The sequence below is a fragment of the Halichoerus grypus genome, chromosome 4, assembly GCF_964656455.1.
Source record: "Halichoerus grypus chromosome 4, mHalGry1.hap1.1, whole genome shotgun sequence".
In the NCBI taxonomy this organism is placed as follows: domain Eukaryota; kingdom Metazoa; phylum Chordata; class Mammalia; order Carnivora; family Phocidae; genus Halichoerus; species Halichoerus grypus.
In genome coordinates, this window is record NC_135715.1 from 14,515,163 (window position 1) to 14,532,632 (window position 17,470).

Consider the following 17,470-nt stretch of genomic DNA (forward strand, 5'->3'; position numbering starts at 1 on the left):
ACAGCCACCCAGATGTCCCCCAACACCCAGGGTTTTAACAAGCCCTCCAGGTGATGTCACTGGTTTCCAAACCTGACTGCCCTCTTGAATCACGGGGATGGGGGGGAGGGCGGGGTGGGTTAAATACTGGGCATCAGGCTTTCTCAAAGCCCTACCAGATGATTCTAATATGCAATAAAATTTAGAAGCCCATAAAGTAGACAATTGAACCTCGATGGGCCTTATTTTCCGCCTGTGTAAACGTGGATAAAATCCACAACAGTTCCTGCCTTTGCTTCCAAATTTTGGCATGTCCACCCAGCCTTAGTCGGCGGCAATCCCAGTTCGGTCTCCGGGAGCCAGCCTCCCCTCCCCGTGTCCCACAGCCTCTGCCCGAGAACAGGAGGCCCGGATCGCAGACTGGCCGGAGCATCGGCCCGCGGAGGTTCGTTCCGGCACCGCCCGCACCTACGTGGATCCAGGATCCAGCCCTGGGGGGCTCCCCGGACGGCGCCGGAGCGGGACGCGCATGCGCTCGCTGCCCGCCAGGCCCCGAGCTCCGAGTAACGGACTCGAGCTCCCCCCACCGGAAGTGGGCGGCCGCGCGACGGGAGGAGCCGGCTGTACCGTGGCGGCTGCGGGCTGTGGGCGCGGGGTCCGAGGGGCTCGCGCTTCCCTCTCCGCGCCATGGCAAAGGCCGCGGACGTGGTGCGGCTGCTCCTGGGCTCCACCGCGCTGTGCTTCTCGCTGCTCGGCGCCCGGACGGCCTCGGCGTCCAAGGCGGTGACGGCCCACTTGGCCGCGAAGTGGCCGGAGACCCCGCTGCTGCTGGAGGCCAGGTGGGTGCGGGCCGGCCCCTCTGCCGAGCCCAGCGCGGAGGGAGGGTCGGCGGGGCTGTGGGCGCGCCGCTCCCTGCCGGCCCCTCGGACCCCGTCCCGCCGGCGGCCGGCCCTCCAGCTCCTTGCAACCGCTGCGGCAGGCGTCCTCGTGCTGGGCGCCGGAGCGTCACCACATCCCCTGCGACCCCGAGCGCGGCACTCACTTGCAGTTCCTACTTTGCCTCACCCACGGTTTTCCAAACTTCGGGGCCTTTAACTCGTTTGGATTTCATTAGCGTTTACGAAAAAGAAAGGAAGAACGGGAGCCGGAGTCTGGCGTTTAATGCAGGCAACTTCCATGGATGTAGGCAGTTGTTTTTAGTTAACGGTACTGGAAGCACCTAGTTTCATAGCCACACCATTGATAGGCTTGGCTTCTAGGCTTCCTGCGGAGAAGGCAGTTTCCCACAAGTTACTTCTTCCCGAGCGTCCTCCCCAGAAACAAAACCTATAGCTGTTGGATTTTGCTCTTAGTATTCTAGAAGTTAAACAAAATTTGAAAGTTCCTTTCTTTAGTTAGCATGAACTTTTAACGCCAGTTTTGTCAGTTCGCCAAAGAAGCAGCTTATGGTCCTAAGAAGAGTCCGTCACCTGACACTACATTGCATATTTAAGATACTAACACAGTTTTTAAACTGAGATATAATTAACACTACATATTAGTTTCAGGTGTAATAATATTCAGTATTTATATATTGTGAAATGATCGTAGCCATAAGTCTAGTTAACATCCATCACCTAACATAGGTACAAGTTGTTTTTTTCTCATGTTGAGAACTTTTAACATCTCTTTGCAATTTTCAAATATGCAGTGCAGTACAATTAACTGTAGTCACCATCCTATACATTAGGTACCCATGACTTTTTTTTTTTTAAGATTTTATTTATTTATTTGAGAGAGAGAATGAGATAGAGAGAGAGAGAGCATGAGAGGGGGGAGGGTCAGAGGGCGAAGCAGGCTCCCCGCTGAGCAGGGAGCCCGATGCGGGACTCGATCCCGGGACTCCAGGATCATGACCTGAGCTGAAGGCAGTGGCTTAACCAACTGAGCCACCCAGGCGCCCCCCATGACTTGTTTCATAACTGAAAGTTTGTACCAGTTAACCTTAAAAATAAGTTACCAGCAAAAATGGACTTATTTGGGAATAATACAGAATTGCAGTTAGGAACAATCAAACTATGGCAAAGCCATAGGCAAGTCTAACAAACAAAGGAGAGGAACATTATTTTATGGAGATTGAGAAAGTTTGGAGGGGTTGTTTTGAACAAAAGTCTTTGGAGAAAAGCCAGAGCCAGTATGATGACAGTTTCTCTTTGGCTGAGTGGCAGGACTAGTCAGTTTCTTGTAGGAGATGCAAAATACATCTTTCTCTATTAGGCCTATAATTGATGATTCCTATTGAAAATTTTCTGTTAGGAGTCTGTAATTGACAGTTCTTCCTGTAATTGACATGGAGTGGTACAGGGACCCGCTTCTCCATCCCCAGTCCACTTTAGTGAGGTTTCTGTTTAATAATTTTTACATTTCACCCTTTTGATCAAAATCTTTCCTTGAAAGCATCACTGACCAAAAGTCAGGTTTTTCATATTTCCTGGTTTTGTCCCTCAGTGCCAGAAAGGGTCTTTCCTGATTGTCTTGTCCTACATTGATGGAAAGTGCATAGGGGTTGGAAACCACTTAAAGCCACATTTGAGTAACAAGGAAGGGAAGTGCCTCAGAGTTCTCCCTCCTAACCATCTAAAGTCTCTATGATTTCAAGAGAGTAAGTATTAGAGATCCTCTCCTAATTGAGTATGTCATTTTTATAAAAGTTTGACAGGCGACTAAATACAAAAAAATAATTATACAAAAATAGAAGAAGTAACATAACTTTCAAATTGTATTATGGTTCTAAATGGGGCCCCTAGGTCAGAAAGTTTCCAGCTGAAGGTATTTATTGGCACTTATTCCGACTTAAGAGAGAAAAGTTCTCCCTATGGAGGCAAACCTAGAGTCATGTGTGCCTCCTGGAAGTCCCCACTTAAAGTAGCCATGAAGGCAAAATAGTGACTACTGTAAGAGCGAACTGAAAGAATTCGCCGTGCATTTGAGAGATTCATGCACGTATAAACATGAGGCAATAACTAATGAACCTTTTGCAAAAATAGCAAAACTTCAAAGGTGTATTAAAACAGTATTATCTCAAAAGAACCATTTGAAAACAGGTGTTATCCAGTAAAACAGCCTGTAAGGTTGCAAATTCACAAACCATGAGTTTGAATAAGAATTCAGAATCATAATAGTGCAGATGAAAGAAAGACATTTGTAAATTCTGAACCTTCTAACCCTTCAGAAAAAGCAAGTGAAAATTTAATTTATCATGGGATCATGATGAGGCTGTTGCTGAAAGGCCGTAATCAAGAGGTTTTTCACCCTTTCACAAGGGTTTGGGAAATGCGCGGGAGCGTTTCCTTTCTAAGGAAGAGGTAGTAGAAGCAAACAGTGCAGAAAAGGTGTCCAGGCCTGGTCCCGACAAGCTGAGAAAGCTGTATCGTCAGATGTGGTCTACTTTCTTTCGAGGAAATCTTTGCTTGCAGGTCCCCAAATGGTGTACAGGTCCAGTCAGGGTTTGGTGATTTCTCTAGATGTGTCACGTGAATCCAAGAGCCTGTCCCTTGGAGTTTGGTGCCACAAAGATTAGCAGTTCCTGATAAGAGCCTTTCCAGCGAGATTGGATAGTCTTTCTGGAGGTGCCTTTTTCTGTAGATGAAATCTCCAGTTTGCAAGATGTGATGCTTAAGGTCATGGTCTCCCGGCAATGAAAAAGATCACTCTACCAAAGCACAGTTATTTTTCATAGAAGTAATCAGGCTATTTACTATTGAAGTATATCTCCTTTCATCTACTGTGGGTCAAAGGAGCTGTAGGGGCCAAGTGCATTGGACCTCTGTGACCATCTCAAAGGGTGAGAGTCTGAGTGTCAAAGGGGTGGATCTGAGATTTTGAAGAAGCAGTGGCAGTGCTTTTGGTGAAGGTATTTAGAGGATCTCTACAAATTTTGCCAACTGAGTCTTAATAGTGTTGTTAATATGTTCACCTAACTCTGAGGATCGAGGATGATCTGCCCCATGACACTGTTGTAAAACTGGGCAAACAGCACAGATGTCGAAGCACCTGGTCATTAAAACGGGTTCCCAATCACTCTGAAGTTCGAGAGGGCTCCCCAGGTGGGGGTCACTTTTTCTAACAGAATTTTTAGCCAAGTAAAAACAGCAGCCTCTCTATAAGGGAAAGCTTCAGTCCAGTGAGAAAACATATGGACCATTACTGAAACTTGTTTGTATCCATGCGATGGGAAAGCACTGTGAAATCCATCTGCACAAACAGGTTTCCCTGGATTGTGTTTTTGACAGGTGGGGCAAGTGAGGTAGGCACTTCTTGCTACCTCACTAATATGTCCCCACCAGTACTGATTCATGAATGTTATCTTGTGTCAGTAGACCACAATGGTTTAATGCACGTATAGTGGTAAGTAGTAGGAACTTGAAGATTTCTGGTAGCACCAGATTGTTTTTTGGTCCAAACCAGAGTTCTCTCTTTTTTATTGAACCAACCAACAATTACTAGGTTTCCAATATTGTTTTTACCCCTCTGGGGCAATTTGTTGGGTATCTCCTTTTTTTTTTTTTTAAAGATTTATTTGAGAGAGCAAGAGAATGCACACACACAGAGGGGAGAGGCAGAAGGGAGAGGCAGACTCCCTGCTCAGCAGGGAGCCCGATGTGGGGCTCGATACCAGGACCCCAAGATCATGACCCGAGCCGAAGGCAGACGCTTAACCGACTGAGCCACCCAGGTGCCCCACTTGTTGGGTATCTCCTAGTGGTCTTTCTGAATTATCATTTGGCAGAACATCTCTTTGGACCATGACAGAGGTTATTGGTTTCTTTGAGAGCAGTGTTTTGGGCAGAAATATCAATGAGATGGTTTCCTTTGGCCTCCAGGGAGTTGAGTGTGGCATGCTCAGGAGCCATAATAACAGCCAGGGTAGCCAGCAAAAGTGTGGCATCTAACAAATTTTGGACGTAAGAGCCATTTTTAATTTTAGCCCTACTGGAGGTAAGAAAACTTTGTTTCCGTAATCCAGAGTCATGAGCTACCCCAAAGGCATACCTGCTCTCGGTATCAATATTTGCGGTTTTGCCCTTAGCCAAAATACAAGGGTGGTTAAAAGGGAGCCCATGATGATTTCATCAGGAATGTTTCTGAGGCCAGGGTGATAACCCTGTGTCATTGGGTCTAATTGTTGACTGTAATACCCTATGGGTCCCTGTGTTTTTGGGTGAGTACTCCCAAGGGTATTCCTTTCTCTCATGCAAAGACACATATGTCTTCCTGATCTTTACAAATAATAGGGTGAGGTTTTACGTTTTTTAGTAAAACATTTAGAGATTGAGCCATGAGAGAGAAATTTGGAATCCAGTTTTGACAGTAGTCAGCCAGTTCAAGAAAACCTCATAATTGGCCTTATTTTTAGGTTTTTGGAAAGTTCAGAATGCCATGAAATCTCCCTGGATCCAAATGTAGTCCTTTTTCTGAGGGCAGATGCCCTAAGTATCAAACCTGAGTTTGAGCAAAGGGTTTTTCTTTAGAGTATTTATTTCCCTTTAATGCCAAAAGTTTTAACAGGTGGTTGCTGTCTTCCTATGAAGAGGTTTGAGAAGGAGAACAGAGAAGCAAATCATCTAGGTATTGTAACCAAGTAGAGCCTGTAAAAAACTTAACATCCAAATCAGCTTCTCAGGTTTGTGAAAAGAAGGACTCTGTGAAACTGGGGGGCATTACTGTCCAGGTGTCTTTCCATTCTTCCTAAGTAAAAGCAGAAAGATACTGGCTAACTTTCTTAACTGGAATACTAAAGAATGCATTGTGTAGATCAATTACAGTGAAAAATTTGCCTCCAGTGGGAATGGATGTCAGTGTATGGGTTAGGAACAGCAGGGTCCTGAGGGATAACAGTGTCATTTATTGCTCAGAGGTCCTGGACAAACCTCCATCCTTGGCCATTGGATTTCCTCATAGGTAAAATAGGCACATAATAGGGATAATGAGACCTTGAGCTTTGTAATCTTCTATTATAGTGCTTGGTACTTGAAAGGCTTCTTTATTTATAGGATATTCATTAATCCTAGGGAGAAGTTTTGAGGAATCTATTTGAATCTTGATGGGAGGCACACTGTGGATTCTGCCAATATTAGTTGGAGATCTTGTCCATAGAGGATGGACCCAATAGCGCAAATGACCAGTGTCCTCAGACTCAGCTGTAGGGCTGTCAGAGTCAGCAAATAAAAGATGTCAAAGGGTCATTTAATTTACCTGGTTGCCTATTTTGATTACTATGGTCAGATTCTAGAATTATTTCGCGTTTTGGGAGAAAGGAATTCTGGTGTATTTTTCTAAGAACTCTCAACCCAATAAATGAAGAGTGGCAGAACAACTAAGGAGAAAGGTATGTGTATCAGAGTGCTTAGACAAAAGGGAGTAGATTCAGAGATAGGAACCTGTTGAGGTTTATTGGAGACCCCACACTTTAGTACTCCAGAGCAGGGGCTGCTCCATGGCAGTGGGGTTGAGCACTAAGTGTAGCTCTGGTGTCAATAAGAACAGAGATTCATTCCCAATCTGGAGAGTGGTTTCTCTGATTGATTAAGAGGGAAGACTGGGAAGAGCCTCTGTAGCTCCTTGGAGCCCTGTTCTTGGGAATTAGGAGGACTCTGGAAATACTGGCTAGGGGGCTGAAGGTGCCAGGAGCTCCTAACCCAGTAACAACTTTTTCCCCAATGTCCTGCCTCTTTGCAAATAGTAAAAACTAGTAGGTTTTTGGTTTTGTTCAGGGGCCTTCATCTGCTGGAGATGAAAATGAAGAATTTTAAGAATTTTATCCGTCTTTTTTTGGAGGGGGTGACACATCTAGGATCTGAGCAAATTAGTCTGCCAAATTGACTAAATCTGGGGTAAACATAGTTTCCCATTCAACCCTGGTCCTTTTAACTAAATGAGGACCCATTAATAAACATAGAATTAAATGCTACTTAGGTGGATTCAGCATCTAAAAGAACATCAGAATTTAAAAACAATTTGGAGTTGATTGTAATAGTCATGAATGGATTTACCAGGCTTTTGTGTGCCAGCCTAAATTTTGTTCCAATCAACAGGCTTAGGAAAAGCTACTGTACTTGCTCAGTGGAGATTTCCAGCAAGTGTTTCAGCATCTTGCCAAAAGTTAGGTGTCTGTTTTTCTAAATCCCTTTCAGGATCTTCTCATTGGAGTAATTTTATCCAGTGTTTGGCCTGACCCTCACCAACAAGCATGTGGACGAATTGATATAAATCTGAGAAACCAGGCTGCTGAGTTTGAACAACTATGCTAAATTCTTCAGCAAACCTATCGAGGTCCTCAGTCACTTTAGGAAACTCTTTGACTGGCTCACAATTCAGCCTTAGTCCAGGGAACATAATGAATTTGGGGTTCATTTAGATCCTCAGAAGACTTAACTTTAAGGGGAAGGTTTTAATGGGTTCAGGAAAGAAGGGAGTGGGAAGTGTGGGGGGGAAAAGTAATTTCAGCTAGAGAGTAAGAAGAGGGCAATGAGGGTGTAGAGGAGGTGCAGACATTACGGAGGGGAAGGAGGATGACGGCATGGGAGGTGCAATGTGCAGGCAAGGTGGCTGCCGCGCATCCTGAGACAAGACAGCAGGAGGGAAGGAGAGACCTCAGAAACTCTTGTGTCTTTGTAATTGTTTGCCTCAGCTAATCCAGAAATCGTTTTTGCTGAGAGGCAATTTTAGATTTCTGATAACCTTTGAAAACTTCAAAATACCAATCCAAATAGGCATCCCACACAGCTTTGACAATTTCAGAGTCATGGCTGCCCAGTTCAGCTTTGAGAAAAGTGTTAGGGGAGATCACATAATGGCCACTGCAGTTCTAAATTACTTTTGGTTAAGTTGGTGCATTTATTTAGAAATGTAGATGAGGAGGGACCATAGTTTTTAAACACAAAACAACCGGGGTCCCAAAAGCAGGAGTAAGGTGGGGAGCTCAAAGCATTTCGATGTTTGGGATCCCATTTTGTAGAGGCTTTTTTTCTAAAGGAGAAAAAAAAAAGTCCTAAACAGCACAGTTTCAACAGGAAAAGCCTGTTCCAGAAGGAATCAAATTAAAGGCCAACATAGTTCCAGTAGGAATAGTCCAGTTTCAACAAGGAGTCAGATCAAAGACTTGCACAGTTCCGATGAACAGTCTGGTTCTGAAAGGGAGTTGGACCAACCAAAGGCTAGCATAGTTCTAACAGGAACAGTTTGGTTCCAAAAAGGAATTGGACTAAAGACTTGTGTAGTTCCAACAGGAGCAGTCTAATCCCGAAAAGGAATTGGACCAAAAGCCAACATAAGGTACAGTTCCAACAGAAACAGTTCGGTTCTGAAAAGGAGTTGGATCAAAGGCTAAATGAGTACTCTCAGAAAGAACAAGGCCTTAAAATCCCAAATAAAAGCTTGGAGAGCTCAAACACAAAGAGAGCATGGCTAGCAGTCCAGGAGAAAACTTACCCTCAAACTCCAAGGTGGGCAAGAAAACTGTGAACCCTGTTGGCTCTGTGGGTATGGGCATTATTTGCTCACCAGCCTCGGATCGTTGGGGGTCATCTCTGGATCCTACTTCTGATCACCAAGTAATGTTAATCTGAAAACAGTTATTTTACCAACAGAAATGGGTTTCCTCAGGAATAAAAGAATTGCAATTAGGGACAAACAAGCTATGGCAAAACCTATGGCAAGTCTAACAAAGGAGAGGGATGTTATTTTATAGAAGGAGGAAATTGGAAGGGGCTGTTTTGAAGCAAAGTCTGTTGGAGAAAAGCAGGAGTTCAGGGTGAGGATAGTTTCTCATTGTAGGAGATGCAAGGTACCTTTTTCCCTGTTGGGCCCTGCAATTGATGATTCTTTCCTATTGAAGATTATTAGAGGTCTGTAATTGACCATTTTTTCTGTAATTGACTTTGAGTGGTACAACTCCCCCTTCTAGTTTCTTCTAGTATCCCCCCTCCATGTTCATGAGGTTTCCCTTTATTAATTTTCACATACTTTTTGACCACCTCCACCCATTTCACCCATCCAATGCCTGCCTCTCCACAACCATCAATTTGTTCTCTGTAAATGAGCTCTTTTTTTTTTTTTTTTTAAGATTCCACATATGGTTGAGATCATAATGGTTTCCTTTTTTATGGCTGAATAATATTCTGTTGTATACACGTGCCATGTTTTCTTTATTCATCCATTGATGAACTCTTAGATTGTTTCCATATCTTGGCTATTGTAAACAATGCTGCAGTGAACATGGGGTGTATATATCTTTTCCAGTTGATGTTTTCATTTTTTTTTTCTGAGTATATACCCAGAAGTGGAATTGCTTGATTATATGGTAGTTCTTTTTAAAAATTTTTAGGAGCATCCATATGGTTTTCCATAGCGGCTGCACCAGTTTACATTCCTGCCAACAGTGCACAAGGGTTCTCTTTCCTCCAAACCTTCATCAATACTTGCTGTCTCTTTTTGACAATAGGTATTCTAACAGGTATGAGGTGGTATCTCATGGTTTTGATTTGCATTTCCTTGATGATTAGTGATGTTGAGCACCTTTCTTGTACCTGTTGGCCATCTGTATGTCTTTTGAAAATGTCTATTCAGAGCTTTTTCCCATTTTTTAAATGGAGTGGGTTTTTTTTTTTTTTTGCTATTGAGTTATGTGAGTTCTTTATGTATTACCACTGTTAATCCCTTATCAGATGTATGATTTACAAATATTTTCTCCTATTTGGTAAGTTGCCATTTAATTTTGTTGATGATTTCCTTTGCTGTGCAGAGGCATTTTTTTTTTTTTAAAGATTTTATTTGTGAGAGAGAGAGAGAGAGAGAGCGCATGAACAAGGGGAGGGGGAGAGGGAGAAGCCGACTCCCCACTGAGCAAGGAGTCCGATGCAGGGCTCCATTCCAGGACACTGGATCATGATCTGAGCTAAAGTCAGATGCTCAACCGACAACCGACTGAGCCACCCAGTCACCCCTGTGCAGAGACATTTTATAGTGTCACTTGTTTATTTTTGCTTTTGTTGCCTTTGCTTTTGATGTCAAATCCAAAAAATCATTGCCGAGACCAATGTCAAGAAGCTTATTGCCTATGTTTTCTTCAAGGAGTTTTGTTGTTTCAGATCTTATGTTCAAGTCTTAATTTATTTCAAGTTAATTTTTGTGTGTGGTGTAAGATTGGGGTGAAGTTTCTTTTGCATGTGGCTGTCCAGTTTTCCCAACACCATTTTTGAAGAGACTGTCCTTTCTCCATTGTATATTCTTGGTTCCTCTCTTATAAATTAATTGACCATATATACATGAATTTATTTCTGGGCTCTCTATTCTGCACCATTGATCTATGTGTCTACTTTTATGCCAGTCCCATACTGTTTTGATTATTATAGCTTCGTGATATAGTTTGAAATCAGGAAGCCTATTGCCTCTAGCTTTGTTGTTCTTTCTCAAGATTGCTTTGGGTATCCAGGGTCATTTGTGGATTGTTCTATTTTTGTGAAAGATGGCATTGGAATTTTGATAGGGATTGCCCTGAATCCGTATAGATTGCTTTGGGTAGTATGGATGCTTTAACAATATTAATTCTTTTAATCCGTGAATATAGAATATCTTTCCATTTATTTGTGTCTTTAATTTCTTTTATCAGTGTCTTATAGTTTTCAGTGTATAGACTTTTACCTCCTTGATTAAATTTATTCCTAGGTATTTTATTCTTTTTGATCCAACTGTAAATGGGATTGTTTTTAAATTTCTCTTTCTGATAGTTTGGTATCAGAAATACAATATATTTTCATATGTTGGTTTTGTATCCTGCCACTTAATTTATTCTCATAGATTTTTGGTAGAGTTTTCTGTATATAACATCATGTCATCTTCAAACAGTGACAATTTTACTTTTTCCTTTGTGATTTGAATGTTTTTTTCTTTTTCTTTCCTAATTGCTCTTGTTAGAATTTCAAGTATGTTGAATAAAAGTGGTGAGAGTGGTGAGAGTGAGCATCCTTGTCTTGTTCCTGATTGTAGAGGAAAAATTTTGAACTTTTCACTGTTGAGTATGATGTTAGCTATGGGCTTATCATATGTGGCCTTTATTTTGCTAAGGTTTGTTCCCTCTATGCCCAGTTTGTTGAGAGTTTTTATTATAAATGGACATTGACTTTTGTTTAATGATTTTTCTGTATCTATTGAGGTAATCATGATTTTTACTTTTCACTTTGTTAATGTGGTATATCATGTAGACTGATTTGTGGACGTTGAGCCATCCTTGCATCTCTGGAATAGATCCCACTTGATCATGGTGTGTGATACTTTAAATGTATTGTTGAATTCAGTTTGCTAATATTTTGTTGAGGATTTTTGCATCTATGGTCATCAGGGACATTGGCCTGTAATTTCTATGTTTGTGTGTGTGTGTGTGTGTCCTAGTATTGGTATCAGGGTAATGCTGGCTTCATAAAATGAGTTTGGAAGCATTTCCTCCTCTTTAAGTTTTGGAAGAATTTGAGAAGGACAGGTATTACATCTTTGAATGTTTGGTAGAATTCACCAATGAAGGCATCTGGTCCTGGACTTTTGTTTTTGGGGAGTTTTTTGATTACTGACTCAATCTCCTTCATTGTAATTGGTTCAGATTTTCTATTTCTTTGTGAGTCAGTCTTGGTAGGTTGTTTCTAGGAGTTTATTTCTTTGAGGTTGTCTGATTTATTGGTACATAATTGTTCATAGTATATTATAATCCATTGTATTTTATGATATCAGGTGTAATAAAATAGTCTTATTGAATAAAGTATTGTAGCCTAACATGTGTCCTCTTCCTCTGTCTCTTCCCCTATTTCTCCCAGAGTTTGCATGGATCTGATCCCATACTCCATTCCAAATCAGTCTAACTTTTTCCAGTCTTAGATTTGTAGTTGCAGTGTCCTGATTTTTATTTCCCTTGAGTCTTAGAACTGGAACTTTTGTAGGATGCTCCTTAAGGTCCTTCACAATCTAGCCCCCATGTGATGTACCAACCTAATCACTTGTAGTGGGAGAATGGCAGCTCCCAAAAAGATGTCTCCATCCTAACTGCTGGAACCCATGAATGTTACCTTATTTGGAAAAAGGATTTTTACAGATGTAATTAAGGATCTTGATCTGGATGGGTGCTAAATCCAATGTCCTTATAAGAGACAGAAGAGAAAAAGGCCATGTGAACAGAGGCAGAGATTGGATTGATGTAGCCATAAGCCAAGGAACACTTGTATCCTCCAGAAGCTTGAAGAGGCAAGGAAAGGTTCTCCCCTAGAGCCTTTGGAGCGTGTGTAGCCACACCACTACCTTGATTTTGGACTTCTGGCCTCCAGAACTGTGAAACAATAAGTTTCTGTTGCTTTAGGTTACCAAGTTTTTGGCAATTTATTACAGCAGCCCTAGGAAACCAGTACAAACTTGATAACTTAATGTGGAGTGCTGCTGTAACAAATAGCTAAAAATATGGAAGTAGCTGGTAAGTCAAGCAAAAGCTGGAAGAGTTTTGAGAAATATGGTAAAAAGCCTAGTTTGCCTTAAGGAGGCTGTTGGCGGAAATAGGGACATTAAAGGTGATTTTGCTAAGGACTTAGAGGAAAGCAGGGAGTGTGATCGGGATGAAGCTTCTGTCATAGGAAATACTTATGTCCTCATGAGTAGAATGTTGGTAGAAATAAGAACATTAAAGGCACTGCTAGTAAGAGTTCAGAAGGAAATGAGGGACCTGTTATTGGAAACAAAGATGATCCTTGTTTTATAGTGGCAGAAAACTGGCTGAATTGGATTCTATAGTTGTGTGGAAAACAGAACTTGTAAGTGATGAATATACTTGGATAGCTAACTAAGGAGATTTCCTACAAAGCATTAAAAGTGTCTCCTGGTTTCTCCTTGTTTATAGTAAAATGCAAGAGGAAAGAGAAACTGAAGAAGGAGCTGTTGAGGAAAAAGGAAGGCAGGACTTTATAACGCGGGAGCTTCTCCACCTGTCCAGATTGCAGAGTGTTGAAATGAGGAAACTCAGTGTCGGGAATGCATGCTCTGGAAAGAAGACCACATAAAGGGCTGGACAGTCTTTTTCTAATTAGGTTTGGCATCTGACTCATGGGTCCACTCAACCATCTCAGCAGAAGCCAGGAATAGAGGTGGGCTTATGCAGGAAGGATCTGTGGAGGGTTTTTCTGTAATGGCATGACCCTGGTGAGACCTACAAGAGACTCACAAGGATTTTTATTACGTTGTATCAGCAGAAACATTGCCAGCTCATACAAAAGAGACAGAGACAGGATGAAATGAGACGGGCCTGTCAGACTTTCAAAATTCCATAGGCAGGAAATTGGCTGATACGCTACTTGGTGGTAAACATGTGCTACCGTTCAAGAGAAGGGAATAATGAGACTGAGGGCAGAGCCATGGCAGGTGGCACAGCGAGTAGGGCAATAAACCACTGAGGGTTATGAAACCCTTCAAGGCTTGAAACCTCATAGAATTTGTCCTGCTGTGTTTCGAACTCGTATGGGTAACTCCTTTATTCTTTCTAATTTTTCCCTTTTGGAATCGGAATGTCTATCTTTGGAATTTGGATTGCCTATCTCAACACTGCATTTTGGAAGCAGACAACTTGTTTTCTAGTTCACAGGTTCACATATGGAGAAGAGTTTTGCCCCAGGATGGAGCATGCCCAGTGTTTCACTTATTCCTGGTTTAAATGATTTACATGATGAGATGTGAGACTTCTGGTGATACTTCCATGCGCTTTTGGCTTAGAGATGATGCTCTAATGGGTTGAGATTACATTGGGGGTTGTTGAGATAGGGCATATGCGTTTTGTCTGTGAGACAGATGTGGATTCTGGGGAGCCCAGGGTGGACTATAGTGGCTTGAATGGTGGCCCACCCAAAAAAGATAAATCAAGATCCTGACTTGGTGGAACTTGTTGTGTTAACCCTGACACCAGGAATTTACACTTTTGGCCTCTAGAACTGTGAGAATAAATTTCTCTTGTTTTAAGCCACTACGTTTGTAGTAATTTGATATAGTAGCCCTAGGAAGGCAATGTAGTACTCTACTACAGTCTTTTCTTCACTGCCACCTTATTTATGGACCTACCATATTACTTTCTCTTTGGCTGATCCTGTCCTCTGATAAAACTAATGTCTTTCTAGTATGTTCTCATAGCATTTGGTCAATACTTCTGTAATAATTCTTATTGCAAGGTATGTATGCTAACCTCTGCTGCAAAAATGTGAGCTTCAAGGGATAAGATTATTTCTTATTTACATTTATTTTGCCAAGGCACAGTGTACAATGTAGGTGCTCAGTAAGTATTAGTAATAAGTATTCGCTTGGTAGAACCAATAAGAGTATTTCTTTTAAAGATTTATTTATTTGAGAGAGAGAGCATGAGCGGGAGGGGCAGAGGAGAGGGAGAGAGACTCTCAAGCAGACTTCCCACTGAGCGCAGAGCCTGATGAGGGGCTCGATCTCACAACCCTGAGATTATGACCTGAGCCAAAATCAAGTCAGACGCCCAACTGCCTGAGCCACCCAGGGGCCCCAAAAGTATTTCTTAGTTATACTTGTTTTCCCAAGGCTCAGTACAAAAGAAGTAGGTGCCCAATAATGTTGATTCACCGGAAGGGACCTTATATTAGGTAGTGTCTTCTCCAGACCACCATCAGAATTACCTCTACAATATACTTGACCTGTGGAAACTGGTGTCCTGATGGCATTATCCAGACAGGATGCTTAGTGTTTCCTCATGCACTTACCTGTGAACAAATAAAAATTGTCAGCAAGTCCTTTGTTATATAAAGTCTTTCCCACTACAGCTTTTATCTAGTGGTGCATGGCCCTATGATGGGCACTGTGTAGGGAGCAAAGATGAATGAGGTATGTCCCCTACCTCAAGAAATTTATAATTTAGGACTATTTGCTAGGGATAATTATAGACTGATGAGGCTAACTTTATAACACGTAACTTCTACATCAAAACTGCATTTTATTCCCCTGGTGTTGCTCTTGACGAAAATATTTTTTGGAATTTCACTTATAACTACTGTCATGCTCTTTCATACATATAAACCTATCTTCTATGCAGATCACTTTTTTCCTCTGTGGTAGAACTTTTTTGGGAAACACTGTTATTTGGAGCTAAATATTGTTTAAAACAAGTGAACAAATTGGAAATGCTAGTTTTTTGTGTCTTTCTTACCTTTTTAAACTTTAGGTGAGGAACTGATTTAGATGATCTCTCAAGGATATTTATTTCCTCTTTTAAAATTAATGAGTTACTGGCAAATTGCCCCTGAAAGTAAATTCCAGAAGAGTTCCAAAAGTGCTGAGAGGAGTGGTATATTGAGGGAATAAGTGTGAAAATACATTCTCAAGGTGAACACTTGGAAGGATCATACTTAAATGTGTAAATTCTGACATACGAAAGTTTTGCCTGTGGTTGCCCAGGATATGAGTGTGTCTGTAGTTGTAGTCAAGTCGGTTAGGTATGAAGTGTTGCTCCCTGCTTTGCTTAAGATTTTGTACCATCCTTGACCTTTTCAGGTCACATCCTGTTTATCCCATTGTTTCTTCTGCTTTTAGCTTCTCTCTCTCTTTTTTTTTTTTTTTAAATGCCATTGAGTTGGACACCATTAATAGCAAGAGTTGTTTATGCATTGCTTTCAATTTCTGTGCTTGTCATATTTATGTGGATAAACCAGTTTTTCTCCCCTCCTTTTGCCTTTTAGTGACCAGACTCACAAGAATTACTTTACATGTGTCGTGGATGTCCTCATACCTTCCATTTTTATTAAGCATTAGTTTAAATTTACCGAGACTAGAGAGAAAGATAAGATGGGTGATAAATCTGTATCATCTGTTTGATGGCTGTTCCCTTTCTAGTTTAAGTAGTTGGATCTCGGGGTGCCTGGGTGGCTCAGTCGTTACGCATCTGCCTTCAGCTCAGGTCATGGTTCCAGGGTCCTGGGATCGCGCCCCGCATCGGGCTCCCTGCTCCGCGGGAAGCCTGCTTCTCCCTCTCCCACTCCCCCTGCTTGTGTTCCTGCTCTCGCTCTCTCTCTCTCTCTATCAAATAAATAAATAAAATCTTTAAAAAAAAAATAGTTGGATCTACTTGCCTTTGGGTGTCTTGCACTTTGTTTTGTATAGGACTGAATAACCTCTCAATTATTTCCAAAGGTTTAATTTTTTATTTATTTTTGTCCCCATTATCTCCTAAGGTTTTAAATTGCTTTGGTCATTTTTTCTGACCTACACTCTGGAAAAATCAAAGTGGGCTTCAAGGCCAAAGACCTAATTCGATACACCAACTTCCTATTAATTTTTTCATTAAGGTATTTTCTGTTTTGAATAATAAAAAGATTGTCTACACAAATAAGTAGCTAAATAAAAATAATAGATATTATGTTTTGAGAGTGCGTGGGAGAGAGTGGGGGCGGAGGGGCAGAGGGAGAGAGAATCCCAAGTAGGCTCCACCACACCCAGCACGGAGCCCAGTGCCAGGCTTGATCCCAAGACCCTGAGATCATGACCTGAGCCAAAACCAAGAGTTGGACACCCAAACAACTGAGCCACCCAGGCGCCCCAATAACATTTTTAAAAAATGTTTATAAAACCAATTTTTGGTTGTGAAACATAGGCAGTCTATTTTTTTTTTTTTTTACCTTTATATAACACTCCATTACTGTTAAATTATACTTCTCAGTAATTTGCAATGACATTGATGGAGCTAGAGAGTACAATGCTAAGTGAAATAAGTCAAAGAAAGACAAAAACCGTATGATTTCACTCATGTAGAATTTAGGAAAAAATGAGCAAAGGGAAAAAGACACAAACCAAGAAACAGACTCTTAACTGTAGAGAACAAACTGGTGGTTACCAGAGAGAAGATGGGATGGGTGAACTAGGTAATGGGGATTAAGGAGTACACTTGTGATGAGCACTGGGCAATGTATGGAATTGTTGAATCACTATATTGTACACCTGAAACTAATATAACACTGTATGTTAACTAAACGGTTATATAGTATAGAAACAAAATAAATTATCCATTTTTTAGTTATAGCTAATAATGAGGAAAAGCCAGAAGTAATTTCTCGTGCAATCTTTTCTAGTCACAAGTATATGCTTGTAAGTTGGGAATGATATCTCATGTAAGAATCATTAATTTGTTCTCTTTCTGCATTATAGTAAATGGAAATCAGTCACTTTAATTTAATTAAAACAAAAACCCTATTTTTAGGGTTTTTGTTTTAATCCTAAGGTATAATTTGGTTTTAAGGTATAGTTTCTCATTTCATTTCATTTTTCATTTCTATTAACTGATTACTTTTATTTTAATAGTGAATTTATGGCAGAAGAAAGTAATGAAAAATTTTGGCAGTTTTTGGAAACTGTACAAGAATTAGCAATTTATAAACGAACAGGTAGGTGATGTGAATACTATAACTTAAAAAATTTGTATTTG

The 17,470-nt window shown here is 41.2% G+C and overlaps 1 protein-coding gene across 2 annotated transcripts in view; it reads left to right on the plus strand.

Moving 5' to 3' along the window:
* The first annotated feature begins 549 nt into the window (after positions 1-549).
* Positions 550-17,470, plus strand: part of UGGT2 (UDP-glucose glycoprotein glucosyltransferase 2) — a 180,962-nt gene continuing 164,041 nt past the window's right edge. The window contains exons 1-2 of one of the 2 annotated variants that reach the window (XM_036080088.2): positions 550-818; positions 17,347-17,429. In XM_036080088.2, coding sequence (XP_035935981.2) covers positions 667-818; positions 17,347-17,429 — 235 coding nt within the window. In that variant the 5' untranslated portion in view covers positions 550-666. The remainder of the gene's footprint in view (positions 819-17,346; positions 17,430-17,470) is intronic. The other variant, XM_078070183.1, reaches the window with a different exon arrangement.